This window comes from Rhinichthys klamathensis, unplaced genomic scaffold (assembly GCF_029890125.1).
Source record: "Rhinichthys klamathensis goyatoka isolate OS25496 unplaced genomic scaffold, OSU_Roscu_1.1 h1tg000068l_1, whole genome shotgun sequence".
Taxonomy (NCBI): domain Eukaryota; kingdom Metazoa; phylum Chordata; class Actinopteri; order Cypriniformes; family Leuciscidae; genus Rhinichthys; species Rhinichthys klamathensis.
Window position 1 is genome coordinate 6,467,757 of NW_026606611.1, and position 22,559 is coordinate 6,490,315.

A 22,559-nucleotide genomic window follows, 5' to 3' on the forward strand; every position below is an offset into this window, starting at 1 on the left:
TGTTATATGGTACCAGCACCATGACCATGTGAACCATACATTTTATTAATTTTAAATGTTGTTATTCAGTATTGGTACACATTGTATTAGAACAAACATTGTTACAGTCAGTGTCAACTAATTTTAGTTTCATCAGTATTTCCATATTTAACTAATTTAACTTTTATTTGTATATTTGTTTCTTACATTTAAATTTCACACAGACATGGAATATCATACTAATATTGTAATTCCTTTACTTTAGAGTGGAGATGACGAAGACTACAAAAGAATCTTCACTAAGAAGATTAAACCTAGACTGAAGTCTGAGGATCTTGCTGAGGGTGTTGATGTGCGTACAGAGCGTCACAGCAGCACAAGCAGTGATGGTTGCACCGTTACTACAATCACTCGGAGAATAACTACCTACACTGTGGACATGCCGGGGGGGACTAGTCAGCAGATTGATTCCACAAGCCCTGAGTTCAAAATGCAGGTCTTGCAGCATGAGCAGTCAGAGGGGGATTCTTCTCAAATCAGATTACCACATAGTAGCCTTGTTAGCAGTGCACACGGAGGTATAAAAATGGGGGACATATCTCTTGGCGGGCCCCATATCACTGGCTCCTCTGTGAAGCACTGTAGCACAGGATCTATCACAGCAACAAGTGAATTAGAGGGTAGTGGGAGAGAGATTGCATTTAATGTGTCAGACACTGGATTGTCAGGGGGGAAAGGACAGAGGATGATAGAACGTTTTGGAAGGACTGAAACTTCTACAGGCAGTAGTAATCTCTCTGGCAAAGTAACCATGGGGTTAGACAAAGAAGTGGGAAATGTTTCTTCTCCAATGGAAGCTGGTTTTAAACCATCAAGTGTGATAAAAGAAACTGGGTTTGCTACAGTTAAGGGCCCTGTTCTGAACACTCGTGTTTCAGGTTTTTCCATTAGTGGAGATTCAGGGGGCAGTTTTGGCAGGGAATCTTTGTCTGAAGCGCTTAAGGATGGGTCTGATGATAAAACCAAATTGTCTAAATTTAGCATAGATGTTCAAGGGCCCAAGGTAAATATTAAACTACATGAAATCAGCCAGGGTTCGGATTTTGCCATCCCAGATGTAGACGGTAAAGTCAAGTTACCAAAAGTCGAAACTAGGGGATCAGTTGTTCACGCAGAGGAAATTGGTGGTGAACTCAGGATATCCCATGTGAAAGAACCACAATTTGGAACTAGGCAGTTTACTGTAGAAAGTCCTAATGTAGAAGTGAATCAAAATCTTAAAGATGTTAGTCAAAGAGATTTTAGCTTAACTGGCAATCAGGATCTGTCAGCTTCATCATTTAGAGTGAAAGGCACTAATTTGGAGGGCTCCAATTTGGGCACTGATGTAAAACTGTCCTCATTTGGACTTAAAGGTCCAAAGTTTCAGGTACCTGATACAGTAGTAAGTCTCCCCGGAGCTAACGTTAAAATTACACAACCAGATATGGACATCAGGGGTCCAGAAAAACACATTGAAGGACATGAGGGTAAAGTCAAAGAAGCCAAATTTAATGTGCCATCAATCTCTGGTCAGGGAACTTATATGCCACATGTGGACTTAAACCTGAAAGGACAAAAAGTGAAAGGAGATGTTAATGTGTCCGTTCCAAAGGTTGAAGGGAACATTATGACACCAAAATTTGATATTAAAGAATCAGATCGTGAGAGTGCTAAGGGTGACTTTACAGTTTCAAAGGTAAAAATGCCCTCATTTGGAATGAAAAGTTCAGAAGAGAAGGGTTCAAATGTTGATCTAAATCTTGCAAAAGCAGAAATGGAGATTAAAGCAAAAGATGTAGATATCAATACCATAGAGCTTAACATTGAGGGATGTGATAGGCAAGTTAAAGACAGCAATGTCAAGATAACATCAATTTCCGGTCCAAAGGTTTCTGTACCTGATGTGAACTTAAACGTGAAAGGGCCAACACAGAACGTCTCCACTCTAAAAGTGAAAGGAGATATTAAAGCACAGAAAGTTGAAATTGAAGGCCCTGGCATTGAGGATTTTGAGGGTGGTTTTAAGCTACCAAAAATCAAGATGCCTTCCTTTGGAATCAAAGGTCCAAAAGTGGAGGCACCTGATGTTGACATAAATCTTCGCAAAGCAGACATGGAAATTAAAGCTCCAGATGTGGATATCAAGGGTCCAGAGATGGAAAAATCTGATGAAAAAATTAAGGGGTCCAAATTCAAGATGCCATCAATCTCCGGTCCAAAGATTTCCATGCCAGATGTGGACTTCAACCTGAAAGGCCCAAAACTTAAGGGTGATGTTGACGTGTCTATTCCAAAAGTGGAAGGAGATATTAAACCTCCTAAAGTCAATATTGAAGGCGCAGACCTTGAGGGTCCTGATGGTGGGTTTAAGATGCCAAAAATGAAAATACCATCATTCGGACTTAAGGGTCAAAAAGTGGAGGGTCCAGATATAGACGTGAAAATCCCTAAAGCCAATATTGAGTTTAAAGCACCAGATGTGGATATTAAAGCTCCAGAGCTTGACATTGAAGGACCTGAGGGAAAAATGAAGGGCCCCAAATTCAAGATGCCATCAATATCCGGTCCAAATATTTCCATGACAGATGTGGACTTCAACATGAAAGGCCCAAAACTTAAGGGTGATCTTGACGTGTCTGTTCCAAAAGTGGAAGGAGATATTAAAGCTCCAAAAGTCAAAATTGAAGGCCCAGTCCTTGAGGGTCCTGAGGGTGGGTTTAAGATGCCAAAGATCAAAATGCCATCATTCGGACTTAAGGGTCCAAAAGTGGACGGTTTAGATGTTGATGGGAAAGTCCCTAAAGGCGATATTGAGGTTAAGGCACCATATGTAGATATCACAGCTCCAGAGCTTGACATTGAAGGACCTGAAGGAAATATCAAGGGCCACAAATTCAAGATGCCATCAATTTCCGGTCCAAAGATTTCCATGCCTGATATGGACTTCAACCTGAAAGGTCCAAAACTGAAAGGAGAAGTTGACGTGTCCGTTCCAAAAGTTAAAGGTGACATCAAAGCACCAGAAGTAGATGTCAAGGGCCCAGAGCTTGACATTGAGGGACCTGAGGGAAAAATCAAGGGCCCCAAATTCAAAATGCCATCTATGTCTGGCCCAAAGATTTCTATGCCAGATGCTGACTTCAACCTGAAAGGTCCAAAACTGAAAGGTGATGTTGATATGTCCATTCCAAAAGTGGAAGGAGACATTAAAGCACCAAAAGTTGAAATTGAAGGCCCAGACCTTGAGGGTCCTGAGGGTGGTTTTAAGATGCCAAAGATCAAAATGCCATCATTTGGAGTTAAAGGTCCTAAAGTGGAGGGCCCAGATGTTGACATCAATCTCCCAAAAGCAGATGTTAATGTTAAAGGACCGGAAATTGACATCAAAACTCCTGATCTTGACATTGAGGGACCTGAGGGAAAAGTCAAGGGCCCCAAGTTCAAAATGCCATCTATGTCTGGCCCAAAGATCTCTATGCCAGATGTTGACTTCAACCTGAAAGGCCCAAAACTCAAAGGTGATGTTGATGTGTCCATTCCAAAAATGGAAGGAGATATTACAGCACCAAAAGTTGAAATTGAAGGCCCAGACCTTGAGGGTCCCGAGGGTGGTTTTAAGATGCCAAAGTTCAAAATGCCATCATTTGGAGTTAAAGGTCCTAAAGTGGAGGGCCCAGATGTTGACATCAACCTCCCAAAAGCAGATGTTAATGTTAAAGGACCTGAAATTGACATCAAAAGTCCTGATCTCGACATTGAGGGACCTGAGGGAAAAATCAAGGGACCCAAGTTCAAAATGCCATCTATGTCTGGCCCAAAGATTTCTATGCCAGATGTTGACTTCAACCTGAAAGGCCCAAAACTCAAAGGTGATGTTGATGTGTCCATTCCAAAAATGGAAGGAGATATTACAGCACCAAAAGTTGAAATTGAAGGCCCAGACCTTGAGGGTCCCGAGGGTGGTTTTAAGATGCCAAAGTTCAAAATGCCATCATTTGGAGTTAAAGGTCCTAAAGTGGAGGGCCCAGATGTTGACATCAACCTCCCAAAAGCAGATGTTAATGTTAAAGTACCTGAAATTGACATCAAACCTCCTGATCTTAACATTGAGGGACCTGAGGGGAAAATCAAGGGCCCCAAATTCAAAATGCCATCTATGTCTGGCCCAAAGATTTCTATGCCAGATGTTGACTTCAACCTGAAAGGCCCAAAACTCAAAGGTGATGTTGATGTATCAGTTCCAAAAGTTAAAGGTGACATCAAAGCACCAGAAGTAGATATCAAGGGTCCAGAGCTTGACATTGAGGGTCCTGAGGGAAAAATCAAGGGCCCCAAATTCAAAATGCCATCTATGTCTGGCCCAAAGATTTCTATGCCAGATGTTGACTTCAACCTGAAAGGCCCAAAACTCAAAGGCGATGTTGATGTGTCCATTCCTAAAGTGGAAGGAGATATTAAAGCACCAAAAGTTGAAATTGAAGGCCCAGACCTTGATGGTCCCGAGGGTGGTTTCAAGATGCCAAAGTTCAAAATGCCATCATTTGGAGTTAAAGGTTCTAAAGTGGAGGGCCCAGATGTTGACATCAATCTCCCAAAAGCAGATGTTGATGTTAAAGGACCTGAAATTGACATCAGAACTCCTGATCTTAACATTGAGGGACCTGAGGGAAAAATCAAGGGCCCCAAATTCAAAATGCCATCTATGTCTGGCCCAAAGATTTCTATGCCAGACGTTGACTTCAACCTGAAAGGCCCAAAACTTAAAGGTGATGTTGATGTGTCCATTCCTAAAGTGGAAGGAGATATTAAAGGACCAAAAGTTGAAATTGAAGGCCCAGACCTTGAGGGTCCTGAGGGTGGTTTTAAGATGCCTAAGATCAAAATGCCATCATTTGGAGTTAAAGGTCCTAAAGTGGAGGGCCCAGATGTTGACATCAATCTCCCAAAAGCAGATGTAAATGTTAAAGGACCTGCAATTGACATCAAAACTCCTGATCTTGACATTGAGGGACCCGAGGGGAAAATCAAGGGCCCCAAATTCAAAATGCCATCTATGTCTGGCCCAAAGATTTCTATGCCAGATGTTGACTTCAACCTGAAAGGCCCAAAACTCAAAGGTGATGTTGATGTATCAGTTCCAAAAGTTAAAGGTGACATCAAAGCACCAGAAGTAGTTATCAAGGGTCCAGAGCTTGACATTGAGGGTCCTGAGGGAAAAATCAAGGGCCCCAAATTCAAAATGCCATCTATGTCTGGCCCAAAGATTTCTATGCCAGACGTTGACTTCAACCTGAAAGGCCCAAAACTCAAAGGCGATGTTGATGTGTCCATTCCTAAAGTGGAAGGAGATATTAAAGCACCAAAAGTTGAAATTGAAGGCCCAGACCTTGAGGGTCCCGAGGGTGGTTTCAAGATGCCAAAGTTCAAAATGCCATCATTTGGAGTTAAAGGTTCTAAAGTGGAGGGCCCAGATGTTGACATCAATCTCCCAAAAGCAGATGTTGATGTTAAAGGACCTGAAATTGACATCAGAACTCCTGATCTTAACATTGAGGGACCTGAGGGAAAAATCAAGGGCCCCAAATTCAAAATGCCATCTATGTCTGGCCCAAAGATTTCTATGCCAGATGTTGACTTCAACCTGAAAGGCCCAAAACTCAAAGGTGATGTTGATGTATCAGTTCCAAAAGTTAAAGGTGACATCAAAGCACCAGAAGTAGTTATCAAGGGTCCAGAGCTTGACATTGAGGGTCCTGAGGGAAAAATCAAGGGCCCCAAATTCAAAATGCCATCTATGTCTGGCCCAAAGATTTCTATGCCAGACGTTGACTTCAACCTGAAAGGCCCAAAACTTAAAGGTGATGTTGATGTGTCCATTCCTAAAGTGGAAGGAGATATTAAAGGACCAAAAGTTGAAATTGAAGGCCCAGACCTTGAGGGTCCCGAGGGTGGTTTCAAGATGCCAAAGTTCAAAATGCCATCATTTGGAGTTAAAGGTTCTAAAGTGGAGGGCCCAGATGTTGACATCAATCTCCCAAAAGCAGATGTTGATGTTAAAGGACCTGAAATTGACATCAGAACTCCTGATCTTAACATTGAGGGACCTGAGGGAAAAATCAAGGGCCCCAAATTCAAAATGCCATCTATGTCTGGCCCAAAGATTTCTATGCCAGATGTTGACTTCAACCTGAAAGGCGCAAAACTTAAAGGTGATGTTGATGTGTCCATTCCTAAAGTGGAAGGAGATATTAAAGGACCAAAAGTTGAAATTGAAGGCCCAGACCTTGAGGGTCCTGAGGGTGGTTTTAAGATGCCTAAGATCAAAATGCCATCATTTGGGCTTAAAGGTCCTAAAGTGGAGGGCCCTGATGTTGACATCAATCTCCCAAAAGCAAATGTTGATGTTAAAGGACCTGAAATTGACATCAAAACTCCTGATCTTAACATTGAGGGATCTGAGGGAAAAATCAAGGGCCCCAAGTTTAAAATGCCATCTATGTCTGGCCCAAAGATTTCTATGCCAGATGTTGACTTCAACCTGAAAGGTCCAAAACTCAAAGGTGATGTTGATGTATCAGTTCCAAAAGTTAAAGGTGAAATCAAAGCACCAGAAGTAGATATCAAGGGCCCAGAGCTTGACATTGAGGGTCCTGAGGGAAAAATCAAGGGCCCTAAATTCAAAATGCCATCTATGTCTGGCCCAAAGATTTCTATGCCAGATGTTGACTTCAGCCTGAAAGGCCCAAAACTCAAAGGTGATGTTGATGTGTCCATTCCTAAAGTGGAAGGAGATATTAAAGCACCAAAAGTTGAAATTGAAGGCCCAGACCTTGAGGGTCCCGAGGGTGGTTTTAAGATGCCAAAGTTCAAAATGCCTTCATTTGGAGTTAAAGGTCCTAAAGTGGAGGGCCCAGATGTTGACATCAATCTCCCAAAAGCAAATGTTGACGTTAAAGGACCTGAAATTGACATCAAAACTCCTGATCTTGACATTGAGGGACCCGAGGGGAAAATCAAGGGCCCCAAATTCAAAATGCCGTCTATGTCTGGCCCAAAGATTTCTATGCCAGATGTTGACTTCAACCTGAAAGGCCCAAAACTCAAAGGTGATGTTGATGTGTCCATTCCTAAAGTGGAAGGAGATATTAAAGCACCAAAAGTTGAAATTGAAGGCCCAGACCTTGAGGGTCCCGAGGGTGGTTTTAAGATGCCAAAGTTCAAAATGCCTTCATTTGGAGTTAAAGGTCCTAAAGTGGAGGGCCCAGATGTTGACATCAATCTCACAAAAGCAAATGTTGATGTTAAAGGACCTGAAATTGACATCAAAACTCCTGATCTTGACATTGAGGGACCCGAGGGGAAAATCAAAGGTCCCAAGTTCAAAATGCCTTCCATATCTGGTCCAAAAATCTCTATGCCAGATGTTGACTTCAACCTGAAAAGTCCAAAACTCAAAGGTGAAGTTGATGTAACAGTTCCAAAAGTTAAAAGTGACATCAAAGCACCAGAAGTAGATATCAAGGGCCCAGATTTTGACATTGAGGGTCCTGAGGGAAAAATCAAGGGCCCCAAATTTAAAATGCCTTCTATGTCTGGCCCAAAGATTTCTATGCCAGATGTTGACTTCAACTTGAAAGGTCCAAAACTCAAAGGTGATTTTGATGTGTCCGTTCAAAAAGTGGAAGGAGATATTAAAGCACCAAACGTGGAAATTGAAGGCCCAGACCTTGAGGGTCATCAGGGTGGTTTTAAGATGCCAAAGTTCAAAATGCCATCATTTGGAGTTAAAGGTCCTAAAGTGGAGGGCCCAGATGTTGACATCAATCTCCCAAAAGCAAATGTTGATTTTAAAGGACCTGAAATTGACATCAAAACTCCTGATCTTGACATTGAGGGACCTGAGGGAAAAATCAAGGGCCCCAAATTCAAGATGCCATCTATCTCCGGTCCAAAGATCTCCATGCCAGATGTTGACTTCAACCTGAAAGGGCCAAAACTGAAAGGTGATGTTGATGTATCAGTTCCAAAAATTAAAGGAGACATTAAATTACCAGGAGTAGATCTCAAGGGCCCAGAGCTTGACATTGAGGGTCCTGAGGGAAAAATCAAGGGCCCCAAATTCAAAATGCCATCTATGTCTGGCCCAAAGATTTCTATGCCAGATGTTGACTTCAACCTGAAAGGCCCAAAACTCAAAGGTGATGTTGATGTGTCAATTCCTAAAGTGGAAGGAGATATTAAAGCACCAAAAGTTGAAATTGAAGGCCCAGACCTTGAGGGTCCCGAGGGTGGTTTTAAGATGCCCAAGTTCAAAATGCCATCATTTGGAGTTAAAGGTCCTAAAGTGGAGGGCCCAGATGTTGACATCAATCTCCCAAAAGCAAATGTTGATGTTAAAGGACCTGAAATTGACATCAAAACTCCTGATCTTGACATTGAGGGACCTGAGGGAAAAATCAAGGGCCCCAAATTCAAGATGCCATCTATCTCCGGTCCAAAGATCTCCATGCCAGATGTTGACTTCAACCTGAAAGGGCCAAAACTGAAAGGTGATGTTGATGTATCAGTTCCAAAAATTAAAGGAGACATTAAATTACCAGGAGTAGATCTCAAGGGCCCAGAGCTTGACATTGAGGGTCCTGAGGGAAAAATCAAGGGCCCCAAATTCAAAATGCCATCTATGTCTGGCCCAAAGATTTCTATGCCAGATGTTGACTTCAACCTTAAAGGCCCAAAACTCAAAGGTGATGTTGATGTGTCCATTCCTAAAGTGGAAGGAGATATTAAAGCACCAAAAGTAGAAATTGAAGGCCCAGATCTTGAGGGTCCCGAGGGTGGTTTTAAGATGCCAAAGTTCAAAATGCCTTCATTTGGAGTTAAAGGTCCTAAAGTGGAGGGCCCAGATGTTGACATTAATCTCCCAAAAGCAAATGTTGATGTTAAAGGACCTGAAATTGACATCAAAACTCCTGATCTTGACATTGAGGGACCCGAGGGGAAAATCAAGGGCCCCAAATTCAAAATGCCATCTATGTCTGGCCCAAAAATTTCTATGCCAGATGTTGACTTCAACCTGAAAGGCCCAAAACTCAAAGGTGATGTTGATGTATCAGTTCCAAAAATTAAAGGAGACATTAAATTACCAGGAGTAGATCTCAAGGGCCCAGAGCTTGACATTGAGGGTCCTGAGGGAAAAATCAAGGGCCCCAAATTCAAAATGCCATCTATGTCTGGCCCAAAGATTTCTATGCCAGATGTTGACTTCAACCTGAAAGGCCCAAAACTCAAAGGTGATGTTGATGTGTCCATTCCAAAAGTGGAAGGAGATATTAAAGCACCAAAAGTTGAAATTGAAGGCCCAGACCTTGAGGGTTCCGAGGGAGGTTTTAAGATGCCAAAGTTCAAAATGCCATCATTTGGAGTTAAAGGTCCTAAAGTGGAGGGCCCAGATGTTGACATCAATCTCCCAAAAGCAAATGTTGATGTTAAAGGACCTGAAATTGACATCAAAACTCCTGATCTTGACATTGACGGACCTGAGGGAAAAATCAAGGGCTCCAAATTCAAAATGCCATCAATCTCCGGTCCAAAAATTTCTATGCCAGATGTTGACTTCAACCTGAAAGGCCCAAAACTCAAAGGAGATGTTGATGTGTCCATTCCAAAATTGGAAGGCGATATTAAAGGACCAAAAGTTGAAATTGAAGGTCCAGAGCTTGAAGGTCTTGAGGGTGGTTTTAAGATGCCAAAAATCAAAATGCCATCATTTGGGCTTAAAGGTGCTAAAGTGGAGGGCCCAGATGTTGACATCAATCTCCCAAAAGCAAATCTTGATGTTAAAGGACCTGAAATTGACATCAAAACTCCTGATCTTGATATTGAGGGACCTGAGGGCAAAATCAAGGGCCCCAAATTCAAGATGCCATCTATCTCTGGTCCAAAGATCTCCATGCCAGATGTTGACTTCAACCTGAAAGGGCCAAAACTGAAAGGTGATGTTGATGTATCAGTTCCAAAAGTCAAAGGAGACATTAAAGGACCAGAAGTAGATATCAAGGGCCCAGAGCTGGACTTTGAAGGACCTGAGGGAAAAATCAAGGGTCCCAAATTCAAGATGCCATCAGTCTCTGGTCCTAAAATGTCTATGCCAGATGTTGACTTCAACCTGAAAGGGCCAAAACTGAAAGGTGATGTTGATGTGTCCGTTCCAAAATTAGAAGGAGATATTAAAGGACCAAAAGTTGAAATTGAAGGCCCAGACCTTGAGGGTCCTGAGGGTGGTTTTAAGATGCCAAAGATCAAAATGCCATCATTTGGCCTTAAAGGTCCTAAAGTGGAGGGCCCAGATGTTGACATCAATCTCTCAAAAGCAGATATTGAGGTTAAGGCACCAGATATGGATATTAAAACTGCAGAGCTTAACCTTGAGGGACCTGAGGGCAAAATCAAGGGCCCCAAATTCAAGATGCCATCAATCTCCGGTCCAAACATTTCTATGCCAGATGTTGACTTCAACCTGAAAGGTCCAAAACTTAAAGGTGATGTTAATGTATCTGTTCCAAAAGTTAAAGGAGACATTAAAGCTCCAGAAGTAGATTTCAAGGGCCCAGAGCTTGACTTTGAAGGACCTGAAGGAAAAATCAAGGGGCCAAAACTGAAGATGCCATCAGTATCTGGCCCTGAAGGTCCTAATGTTGAGGTCAATATTCCGGAAACAAATGTTAAAAAGCCAAAGTTCAAGATGCCAAAATTTAAAATGCCAAAATTTGGTTTTAAGTCACCCAAAGGAGATATTGATGTTAATGTGCCCAGTAGTGATGTCAGTATTAAATCACCAGACATTGACATCAAAACCCCTGATCTGGACATTGATGGACCTGAAGGAAAAATCAAAGGTCCCAAGTTCAAAATGCCTTCTATGTCTGGTCCAAAGATCTCTATACCAGATGTAGACTTCAACTTGAAAAGTCCAAAAGTCAAGGGTGATATGGATATCTCTGGACCCAAGATTGCAGGTGACATAAAGGCTCCAAAAGTGGACATTGAAGGTCCTGATTTTGATATAGAGGGCCCAGAGGGTGGCTTGAAGATGCCTAAATTCAAAATGCCATCATTTGGATTCAAAGGACCTAAAATGGAGGGCCCAGATATTGACCTCAATCTCCCAAAAGCAAATGTTGATGTTGAAGGACCTGATCTTGACATCGAGGGACCTGAAGGGAAAATAAAAGGTCCCAAGTTCAAAATGCCTTCTATGTCTGGTCCAAAGATTTCTGTGCCAGATGTTGACTTCAACCTGAAAGGTCCAAAACTGAAAGGTGATGTTGATGTGTCCATTCCAAAAGTGGAAGGAGATATTAAAGCACCAAAAGTTGAAATTGAAGGCCCAGACCTTGAGGGTCCTGAGGGTGGTTTTAAGATGCCAAAGATTAAAATGCCATCATTTGGAGTTAAAGGTCCTAATGTGGAGGGCCCGGATGTTGACTTCAAAACTCCTGATCTTGACATTGAGGGACCTGAAGGGAAAATAAAAGGTCCCAAATTCAAAATGCCTTCTATCTCTGGTCCAAAGATCTCTATGCCAGATGTTGACTTCAACATGAAAAGTCCAAAATTCAAGGGTGATATGGATATCTCTGGACCCAAGATTGCAGGTGACTTAAAGGCTCCAAAAGTGAACATTGAAGGTCCTGATTTTGATATAGAGGGCCCAGAAGGTGACTTGAAGATGCCTAAATTCAAAATGCCATCATTTGGATTCAAAGGACCTAAAGTGGAGGGACCTGATGTTGACATCAATCTCCCAAAAGCAAATGTTGATGTTGAAGGACCTGATCTTGACATTGAGGGACCTGAAGGGAAAATAAAAGGTCCCAAGTTCAAAATGCCATCTATGTCTGGTCCAAAGATCTCTATGCCAGATGTAGACTTCAACATGAAAAGTCCAAAGGTCAAGGGTGATATGAATGTCTCTGGACCCAAGATTGCAGGTGACATAAAGGGTCCAAAAGTGGACATTGAAGGTCCTGATTTTGATATAGAGGGCCCAGAAGGTGGCTTGAAGATGCCTAAATTCAAAATGCCATCATTTGGGTTCAAAGGACCTAAATTGGAGGGTCCAGATGTTGATATCAATCTCCCAAAAGCAAATGTTGATGTTAAAGGACCTGAAATTGACATCAAAACTCCTGATCTTGACATTGAGGGACCTGAAGGAAAAATAAAAGGTCCCAAGTTCAAAATGCCTTCTATGTCTGGTCCAAAGATCTCAATGCCAGATGTAGACTTTAACTTGAAAAGTCCAAAGGTCAAGGGTGAAATTGATATCTCCGGACCCAAGATTGCAGGTGACATAAAGGCTCCAAAAGTGGACATCGAAGGCCCTGATTTTGATATAGAGGGCCCAGAAGGTGGCTTGAAGATGCCTAAATTCAAAATGCCATCATTTGGATTCAAAGGACCTAAAGTGGAGGGACCTGATGTTGACATCAATCTCCCAAAAGCTAATGTTGATATTGAAGGACCTGATCTTGACATCGAGGGACCTGATGGGAAAATAAAAGGTCCCAAGTTCAAAATGCCATCTATGTCTGGTCCAAAGATCTCTATGCCAGATGTTGACTTCAACTTGAAAAGTCCAAAGGTCAAGGGTGATCTGAATGTATCTGGACCCAAGATTGCAGGTGATATAAAGGCTCCAAAAGTGGACATTGAAGGTCCTGATTTTGATATAGAGGGTCCAGAAGGTGGCTTGAAGATGCCTAAATTCAAAATGCCATCATTTGGATTCAAAGGACCTAAAGTGGAGGGCCCAGAAGTTGACCTCGATCTCCCAAAAGCAAATGTTGATTTTGAAGGACCTGATCTTGACATTGAGGGACCTGAAGGGAAAATAAAAGGTCCCAAGTTCAAAATGCCTTCTATGTCTGGTCCAAAGATCTCTATGCCAGATGTTGACTTCAACTTAAAAAGTCCAAAGGTCAAGGGTGATATGAATGTCTCTGGACCCAAGATTGCAGGTGACATAAAGGGTCCAAAAGTGGACATTGAAGGTCCTGATTTTGATATAGAGGGCCCAGAAGGTGGCTTGAAGATGCCTAAATTCAAAATGCCATCATTTGGGTTCAAAGGACCTAAATTGGAGGGTCCAGATGTTGATATCAATCTCCCAAAAGCAAATGTTGATGTTAAAGGAACTGAAATTGACATCAAAACTCCTGATCTTGACATTGAGGGACCTGAAGGAAAAATAAAAGGTCCCAAGTTCAAAATGCCTTCTATGTCTGGTCCAAAGATCTCAATGCCAGATGTAGACTTCAACTTGAAAAGTCCAAAGGTCAAGAGTGATATGAATGTCTCTGGACCCAAGATTGCAGGTGATATAAAGGCTCCAAAAGTGGACATTGAAGGTCCTGATTTTGATATAGAGGGCCCAGAAGGTGGCTTGAAGATGCCTAAATTCAAAATGCCATCATTTGGATTCAAAGGACCTAAAGTGGAGGGCCCAGATATTGACATCAATCTCCCAAAAGCAAATGTTGATTTTGAAGGACCTGATCTTGACATTGAGGGACCTGAAGGGAAAATAAAAGGTCCCAAGTTCAAAATGCCATCTATGTCTGGTCCAAAGATCTCTATGCCAGATGTAGACTTCAACATGAAAAGTCCAAAGGTCAAGGGTGATATGAATGTCTCTGGACCCAAGATTGCAGGTGACATAAAGGCTCCAAAAGTGGGCATTGAAGGTCCTGATTTTGATATAGAGGGTCCAGAAGGTGGCTTGAAGATGCCTAAATTCAAAATGCCATCATTTGGATTCAAAGGACCTAAAGTGGAGGGCCCAGATGTTGACCTCGATCTCCCAAAAGCAAATGTTGATTTTGAAGGACCTGATCTTGACATTGAGGGACCTGAAGGGAAAATAAAAGGTCCCAAGTTCAAAATGCCTTCTATGTCTGGTCCAAAGATCTCTATGCCAGATGTTGACTTCAACTTAAAAAGTCCAAAGGTCAAGGGTGATATGAATGTCTCTGGACCCAAGATTGCAGGTGACATAAAGGGTCCAAAAGTGGACATTGAAGGTCCTGATTTTGATATAGAGGGCCCAGAAGGTGGCTTGAAGATGCCTAAATTCAAAATGCCATCATTTGGGTTCAAAGGACCTAAATTGGAGGGTCCAGATGTTGATATCAATCTCCCAAAAGCAAACGTTGATGTTAAAGGAACTGAAATTGACATCAAAACTCCTGATCTTGACATTGAGGGACCTGAAGGAAAAATAAAAGGTCCCAAGTTCAAAATGCCTTCTATGTCTGGTCCAAAGATCTCAATGCCAGATGTAGACTTCAACTTGAAAAGTCCAAAGGTCAAGGGTGATATGAATGTCTCTGGACCCAAGATTGCAGGTGACATAAAGGCTCCAAAAGTGGACATTGAAGGTCCTGATTTTGATATTGAGGGCCCAGAAGGTGGCTTGAAGATGCCTAAATTCAAAATGCCATCATTTGGATTCAAAGGACCTAAAGTGGAGGGTCCAGATGTTGACCTCAATCTCCAAAAAGCAAATGTTGATTTTGAAGGACCTGATCTTGACATTGAGGGACCTGAAGGGAAAATAAAAGGTCCCAAGTTCAAAATGCCATCTATGTCTGGTCCAAAGATCTCTATGCCAGATGTTGACTTCAACTTGAAAAGTCCAAAGGTCAAGGGTGAAATGAATGTCTCTGGACCCAAGATTGCAGGTGACATAAAGGCTCCAAAAGTGGACATTGAAGGTCCTGATTTTGATATAGAGGGCCCAGAAGGTGGCTTGAAGATGCCTAAATTCAAAATGCCATCATTTGGATTCAAAGGACCTAAAGTGGAGGGCCCTGATGTTGACCTCAATCTCCCAAAAGCAAATGTTGATTTTGAAGGACCTGATCTTGACATTGAGGGACCTGAAGGGAAAATAAAAGGTCCCAAGTTCAAAATGCCATCTATGTCTGGTCCAAAGATCTCTATGCCAGATGTTGACTTCAACTTGAAAAGTCCAAAGGTCAAGGGTGATATGAATGTCTCTGGACCCAAGATTGCAGGTGACATAAAGGCTCCAAAAGTGGACATTGAAGGCCCTGATTTTGATATAGAGGGCCCAGAAGGTGGCTTGAAGATGCCTAAATTCAAAATGCCATCATTTGGATTCAAAGGACCTAAAGTGGAGGGCCCAGATGTTGACCTCAATCTCCCAAAAGCAAATGTTGATTTTGAAGGACCTGATCTTGACATTGAGGGACCTGAAGGAAAAATAAAAGGTCCCAAGTTCAAAATGCCTTCCATATCTGGTCCAAAAATCTCTATGCCAGATGTTGACTTCAACCTGAAAGGTCCAAAACTGAAAGGTGAAGTTGATGTATCAGTTCCAAAAGTTAAAGGTGACATCAAAGCACCAGAAGTAGATATCAAGGGCCCAGAGCTTGACATTGAGTGTCCTGAGGGAAACATCAAGGGCCCCAAATTCAAAATGCCATCTATGTCTGGCCCAAAGATTTCTATGCCAGATGTGGACTTCAACCTAAAAGGTCCAAAACTAAAAGGGGATGTTGATGTGTCCATTCCTAAAATGGAAGGAGATATTAAAGGACCAAAAGTTGAAATTGAAGGCCCAGACCTTGAGGGTCCTGACGGTGGTTTTAAGATGCCAAAGTTCAAAATGCCATCATTTGGAGTTAAAGGTCCTAAAGTGGAGGGCCCAGATGTTGACATCAATCTCCCAAAAGCAGATGTTAATGTTAAGGGACCTCAAATTGACATCAAAACTCCTGATCTTGACATTGAGGGACCAGAGGGAAAAATCAAGGGCCCCAAATTCAAAATGCCATCTATCTCTGGACCAAAGATTTCTATGCCAGATGTTGACTTCAATTTGAAAGGTCCAAAACTCAAAAGTGATGTTGACATGTCCATTCCAAACACTGAAGGAGATATTAAAGCACCAAAAGTTCAAATTGAAGGCCCAGACCTTGAGGGTCCTGAGGGTGGTTTTAAGATGCCGAACATCAAAATGCCATCATTTGGACTTAAAGGTCCTAAAGTGGAGGGCTCAGATGTTAACATTAATCTACCAAAAGCAGATGTTGATATTAAAGGACCTAAAATGGATATTAGAACTCCTGATCTTGACATTGAGGGACCTGAGGGCAAAATCAAAGGTCCCAAGTTTAAAATGCCTTCCACATCTGGCCCAAAGATCTCTATGCCAGATGTTAACTTAAATTTAAAAGGCCCCAAATTCAAGGGTGATGTGGATGTTTCTGGACCAAAGATAACAGGTGACATGAATGCTCCAAAATGGGACATTGAAGGTCCTGATATTGATATTGAGGGCCCAGAGGGTGGCATAAAGATGCCAAAAATCAAAATGCCTTCATTTGGAATGAAAGGCCCTAAAGTGGAGGGTCCAGATGTTGACATCAATCTCCCAAAAGCTGATTTTGTTATCAAAGGACCTGAAATTGATGTTAATGCTCCTGATCTTGACATTGAGGGACCTGAGGGGGGTTTAAAACATGTTAAGTTCCCAAAATTCAAAGGGCCCAACTTTGGAATAAAGTCTTCGGGTGGCAGTCTTTCAGTACCTGAAAAAGATATTAAGGCGAGCGGTGATGTCAACATTAGTGGACCAGATGCTAACATCAAGGTTCCAAAAACCAAGAAATCTAAATTTTCACTTGGAGTTAAGAGCCCAAAATTGGATGCAGATATTCCTGATGCTGGTGGTAGTTTAGATGGACCTGATATGAAAATAGATGTAAAAGGAAAAAAGGGTAAATTCAAATTGACCAAAGGGAAAGGGAAGTCTAAAACTTTTGATGGTGATATGAAGACTGAAATTGTCAAGTTGGAGACAAATGATCCTGATTTACAGTTGAAGTCAACCAAAGTAAAGAAACCTTTTTTTGGAAAGTTACATTTTCCTGATGTGGAATTTGACATTAAATCTCCAAAAGTTAAAGGTAGTTCATCTGCGTCTGGAACTATAAAATCATCTGATGTTGATTTGCCATCTGCAAGCCTTAAAACTGATATTCAGACACCAGATGCTAGTCCGGATTTCAAAACAAAAGGGGGGGAAATAAAAATGCCAAAAATCAGCATCACTGGCTCTAAAGTAAAAACTCCTGAACTGGATGTTAGAGGTGGAACATTGGAGACCTTGCATTCCCCAGATGTCAGTCTAGCAGGATCAGGCATTAATGGAAAAGGCAATGTTAAAATTGATATGGAAGGAAAAACACAGGGGACAGTGCAGTCTGTAAATGTCCATGGCGTGGCTTTAGATGCTGATTTAAATCTCACTGAACGAAAAGGAGTAGAAGGGAGCATTGAAATACCAGGCTTTAATGTGAAGGGACAAAAGGGAGTGGCTGCAAGTGGGTTAGGCATGACGCCAGATGCTTCATTATCTGGGGTTGAGTACCCAGAAGGTAATGTAACCTTTCCTAAAATCAAAGTACCAAAGTTTGGTGTTGCATTGCCTAAAGTAGAAGGAAGAGAGATGGGCGTAGATGTAGGTTCAGGTAAATTGGCTGCTGGTGTTAAAGTTAGTTCCCAAAGTCTAGAAATGCAGAGCACTGATATGAAAAGCAGTGGTGGAAAAATGAAAGTCAAAATGCCAAAACTATTTTTCAAATCTAAATCTAAAGGTGGCAGTGCAGCTGATCTTTATGTTGAGGGAGAAGATGCTGATCTTACAACTAAAGGTGGTGCAAAAGTGTCTAAGGAGTTAAGTCTTAGTTCTGGGGAATTGATAAGTGGCAAGTTGGCAGTAGAGGGAAGCTCTGGAGTTAAGGGTTCACCAAAGAGTAAATCTGCCTCCCTTGATTTCTTCAAAAAAACACGACATCACTCCTCTGTAAGTGATGAGGGAGGTTTAGCTTTACCTGTTTCTACTGAAGGGCACTTACAGGCTGAGGGTGGCAACATTTCAATAGATGGTGGAGAAACAATGATTAAAGGCAAAAAAGGAAAGTTGAAGTTTGCAACAATTGGAGGTTTTAGCTCAAAAAGTAAAGGTTCATATGAAGTGACAGATGAAAGTGAGGTTAGGATTGAGGGTGCTGGTGGAGTTGCTCAGCCTTTAAAGAAGTCCAGAATGTCGTCGTCATCTAGCAGTGATAGTGGTTCAAAAGGTAGTTTTCGGTTACCACAACTCGAAATAGCCGTTTCGCCAAAGAAATAGTTTTTTACACTAGTATATATACACAGTACATTCAATTTTTTTTTTTTTTTTTTTTTTTTTTTTTTTTTTGATAACTACATGTAAATCTGTCTTTCATTTAAACAATAGTGCACTGTTTCTTCAATTTCCACAAATGTTCTTTACAGGCATTGATATTTTTTGAATCACAATTTAACTGTAAATAAGAGAAATCTTTTATGTAATTTTAATTCTTTTGTTTTGTAGATAGGAATTTCATGTCCAGTCCAACAATGTGTGTAGTTGATATAAAATATTCTGCATGTAGCTTTGATTTGTCATCTGATAACTTGTTATATTTTTGTACCTTTGAAAGTTTTGGGACTCTTGTCCTTTCTAAAATTGTCTGGATACATTTACACACAAGAGGCATGATTTTACAATACTTACATTTGAAATGATTTTATGACTTCAACTTCATTTATATATTTAGTGATGTATCATATGTACTCATCACAGATGAATAACTAATTACAACATTGATAAACCAGATATAATTTGTAAGCACAATGAAGTTTAAGGGCTGTACAAACTGTAAATAAATTGATTCAAAATGGATACATTTGATAACATAACATTGTCTCCCACATAATATAACACTTCAGATATTATGAAATGTACACAGAGATTATAATCTTCTAAAGTATTTATATCTAAGACTTTCTTTTCCATTGATTGATTGAATCTCTTTAAAATGCACACCAGGTAGCAGTTGACAAAGCTGCAACTTGCTTTGATTTTAATGGTTTCTAAGGCATTTTTTTCTTTGTTATATCTTCCACATTTCTTTATATCCAGTTGGCTCTCTCTCTTCCTCTCACTAAATTTATGAAATGTCGTGCTGTAATGTGGGGATATAACTACAGGGAATCTAATGCCAATGGTTAAACATTAATATTTTGAAAAGGCATACAATGTGCATTGCCCTTGTAAATAATGGGACATTTAGGCTTCAAGTTTAACTCTTTTTCTTGTATGAGTTGCAAAATTTAAATAAAGTGATCAACTTTCAATACATGCTTGTGGTGAGAATGTTACTCTTTTCATTTAAATCCTATATATTATGCTGTAAAAACTGTAAAACCACACACAGAACTGTTTTGTTGGAACATTAACTTCAGGATTAAGATCACTAAAGACTGCATTTGTTCAACCCTTTTAAATCTAACCATTGTGCTTTTAGCTTTCTATGAATACTTTGATAAGCGCCGACACCAAGAAAACAGGAAATGGGCTTTCCTGTCCTGCATGGTTCTTCAAATCATCACTAAGGAAGGAAATGATCAGGACATTCCTTTAAGGGAGGAAAGTGTGGTTTGTTTTGTATGCAAATATTCGTTAGCAGAACTGGGATGAGCAACTGCATGCATTCTTTAGTTAACTTGAAATCCATGACAAGGAACTTAAGCTGAGAGGAATACAGGCAAAAAATCCATATTTTTCTGATTTCATTTGAAAGGTAAGCCATATGATTTTCTTTTACTATGCAATGCTACTGCCATTACTCAATAAATTGAGTGGATTAGGCCGGATTATATGATTAGAAAATATGCTGTTTTATGCACTGGGTTAATTTTCAAATTCCCAATTTTTAGTGACACGGACACTCCGTGTCAAATTTTACGAGAGACAATATCTTACAGAATTGATTAGAATTAAACTGGTTTCCTATTTGTGTGCTTGGCATCATGTTATCGCTTCATTCCAAGACATGCCTTTTTATAAATCAAAGCCTAGAGAAGATGACAATTCTGACTATGATAATGATAATGATAATAATAATAAAAGTAATAGTATTAACAGTGCAAAATGACCAGTGGGTTAAGGGCCAGTGTGTTGAGTGTTGTTCAACATCAAATGCCCCTCTTTGTAGTTGCATATAGAATTATGAGGTATGCAGGTAGAAATAAACTATCAATATCTCTTTATCTGGTAAGAAGATGTTTGTGGATAAAACAACGAGCAGCAGCCTAGGCTGCTGAAGTCTCTTGTATCAAAGAGGACGCAAACAGACGGTGTCCATGACTCCTACAGGAATTAGAGGTATGGACTTATTTCAGTTCATACTGGTGTGTATTACAGCGACCCATAAAGCAAATATACATTTTGAGGTGGAATTCTCAAACAAAATAATCAGCAATATATGTATTTCTTAGTCAACCCCCTTGGCACTTTAAGGACAGAGATCATTTAAAAAATGTATATAATATATATAAATGATAAAAAAGGCTGATATGGCCATGGATATATATATATATATATATATATATATATATATATATATATATATATATATATATATATATATATATATATTGGATATGGATATTTAGTACTGATTTAAATTTGATAAATCTTCAACCTCACTGTTTAGTTATGGATCTTTAAAGCTATGTATTTAAGATAAATTGTTATAGCTTGAACAAATTGTTTTCTTATATCGATTCAAATTATCTTATTAATAAGATAAATGCACAATTGATCTACTGTAGTGCTGTTGTTTCATGGTCGTATTAAGGAGCTGCCTTTTATGACATTAACATAAAAGTATATGTAATGTTTAACTCAAACATAGCGATTTTCTCAAAAAAAAAAAAAAAAAAAAAAAATACATCAAAGAGGCTTCAGAAGGACATCATGGAATAATTGTATAGTTTAACATTATTCACCCAGATTACCCGTCATTACAGGGTATAGCTTCAAATTAGATTAGTTTATGCAACCAAAGGAAATTCATCCATCCTACATGCCCTCCACCCCCAGCTGTTCACTGTTTACATAATGCATCAAGGTACAGAAATTTGTAATTAAACAGTCTCACACAGCTGGGGTGAGAACATGACAGAATTCTCACCAACATTTTTTAGATTCAGAACAACTGGTGATGGCTTAATTTGACAATTTTGCTGTAGTACTATGTGCATTGCACAGATCAGATGATTCTTTCAAAGCCTGATCTCATGTTCTAATTACAGTTATACATGTTTTCAGTGCACTTTGTCATTGTTTCAAAACATAAGATTATTGTAATATGTTTAAGAACATTTGGTTTAATCACCAAAACAACAGTATATGATTTTTCAATTTAGTGTTTTTAACAACTAGCTAATTCAGTAGCAAACAATGCAAGATCATGTTTCAAATCACCCTTGTTACTGAAATAATTACAGTTATAGAGGCTATCAACTGTGGAACAAAGCTCTGAAACAATAATCGATCGTCATCTAAATTAAAAACAAAAAGGTAACACTTTACAATAAGGTTCCATTTGTAAACATTCGTTAACTACATTAGATAACATGCATTTACAATGAAAAAAACAAATAACTAATGTTAATTTCAACATTTATTAACACATCTTTCAAATTAAAAGTTATATAATGGACCTGAGCTATGAACTAACAATGGACAGTTGTGACTAGAGTTTAACTAGCGTTAAACAAAGATTGTAACAAATGCATTACTCATTAGTTGGTGTTAGTTAATGCATTAACTATTCCCAGACAGCAACAAAGTGTTTGCCCAGATCCGGCCCACATCTGGTACACGTGGATTCCACACATACCAGATGTGGGCCGACATTATGTTACTGTCTGGGATGTTAACTAAAGGGACCTTAATGTAATGTGTTACCAACAAAACCATATAGTAATGAAATCTGATGCAGACCAGAAAAAAAGAGAAGAAAACTTGGTACTTCTTTGATGATGTGATGCATATCACCTTAAAACAATATCTGTCACTCTCTGTTTCTTTTTTTCCCCCTTTTTTTATGTTTTGATTTGCAAATTTGTCTGAGGCTCAATGCACCTCCATCACACTAAGGAATGAAGCAAAGGGAACCTCTTCACCATAATGGATACCATAAAGGACAATGGTATCCATATTTTGAGCATAACAAAAGAACCGTGAACTGAAGGCACTGCACATGAATAAATCATTGACTGTATCTGCAGTATAAGACCAGCAAATCTTTGGATACAAATAGAGGCAATGAACAATATGACGCACACTGCAGTGCATTTAGATCCACCTTTTTCATAGGACAGGATAAACAACCTCAGCTGTAGAAAATGAATTAATGTTATCACATCCCCGTGTGCAAATATTAGCATTGTGATAATTATTATTATTATTATTTTTTTGCTTCATATTTAAAGGAAGACACATTTTTGTCTTTTTTTTTTCAGGTTGTGTGTTGTATAAAAAAATAAAAAATAAGTTCAGAATCAGAAATAATCAGTTGGTACAATCGCCAAAACAAGCAAAATAGTTTTAGGCATATTAAAACGAATCCACC

At 39.9% G+C, this 22,559-nt stretch overlaps 1 protein-coding gene across 8 annotated transcripts in view; it reads left to right on the top strand.

Moving 5' to 3' along the window:
• Window positions 1-19,276, top strand: part of ahnak (AHNAK nucleoprotein) — a 34,886-nt gene extending 15,610 nt beyond the window's left edge. The window contains exons 5-8 of one of the 8 annotated variants that reach the window (XM_056250357.1): window positions 245-10,690; window positions 10,925-11,485; window positions 11,594-12,151; window positions 12,308-19,276. In XM_056250357.1, coding sequence (XP_056106332.1) covers window positions 245-10,690; window positions 10,925-11,485; window positions 11,594-12,151; window positions 12,308-18,241 — 17,499 coding nt within the window. In that variant the 3' untranslated portion in view covers window positions 18,242-19,276. Of the gene's footprint in view, window positions 1-244; window positions 10,691-10,924; window positions 11,486-11,537; window positions 12,189-12,307 lie in introns of all 8 variants that reach the window. The other 7 variants (XM_056250353.1, XM_056250356.1, XM_056250351.1 and 4 more) reach the window with 7 other exon arrangements.
• The last annotated feature ends 3,283 nt before the right edge of the window (window positions 19,277-22,559 follow it).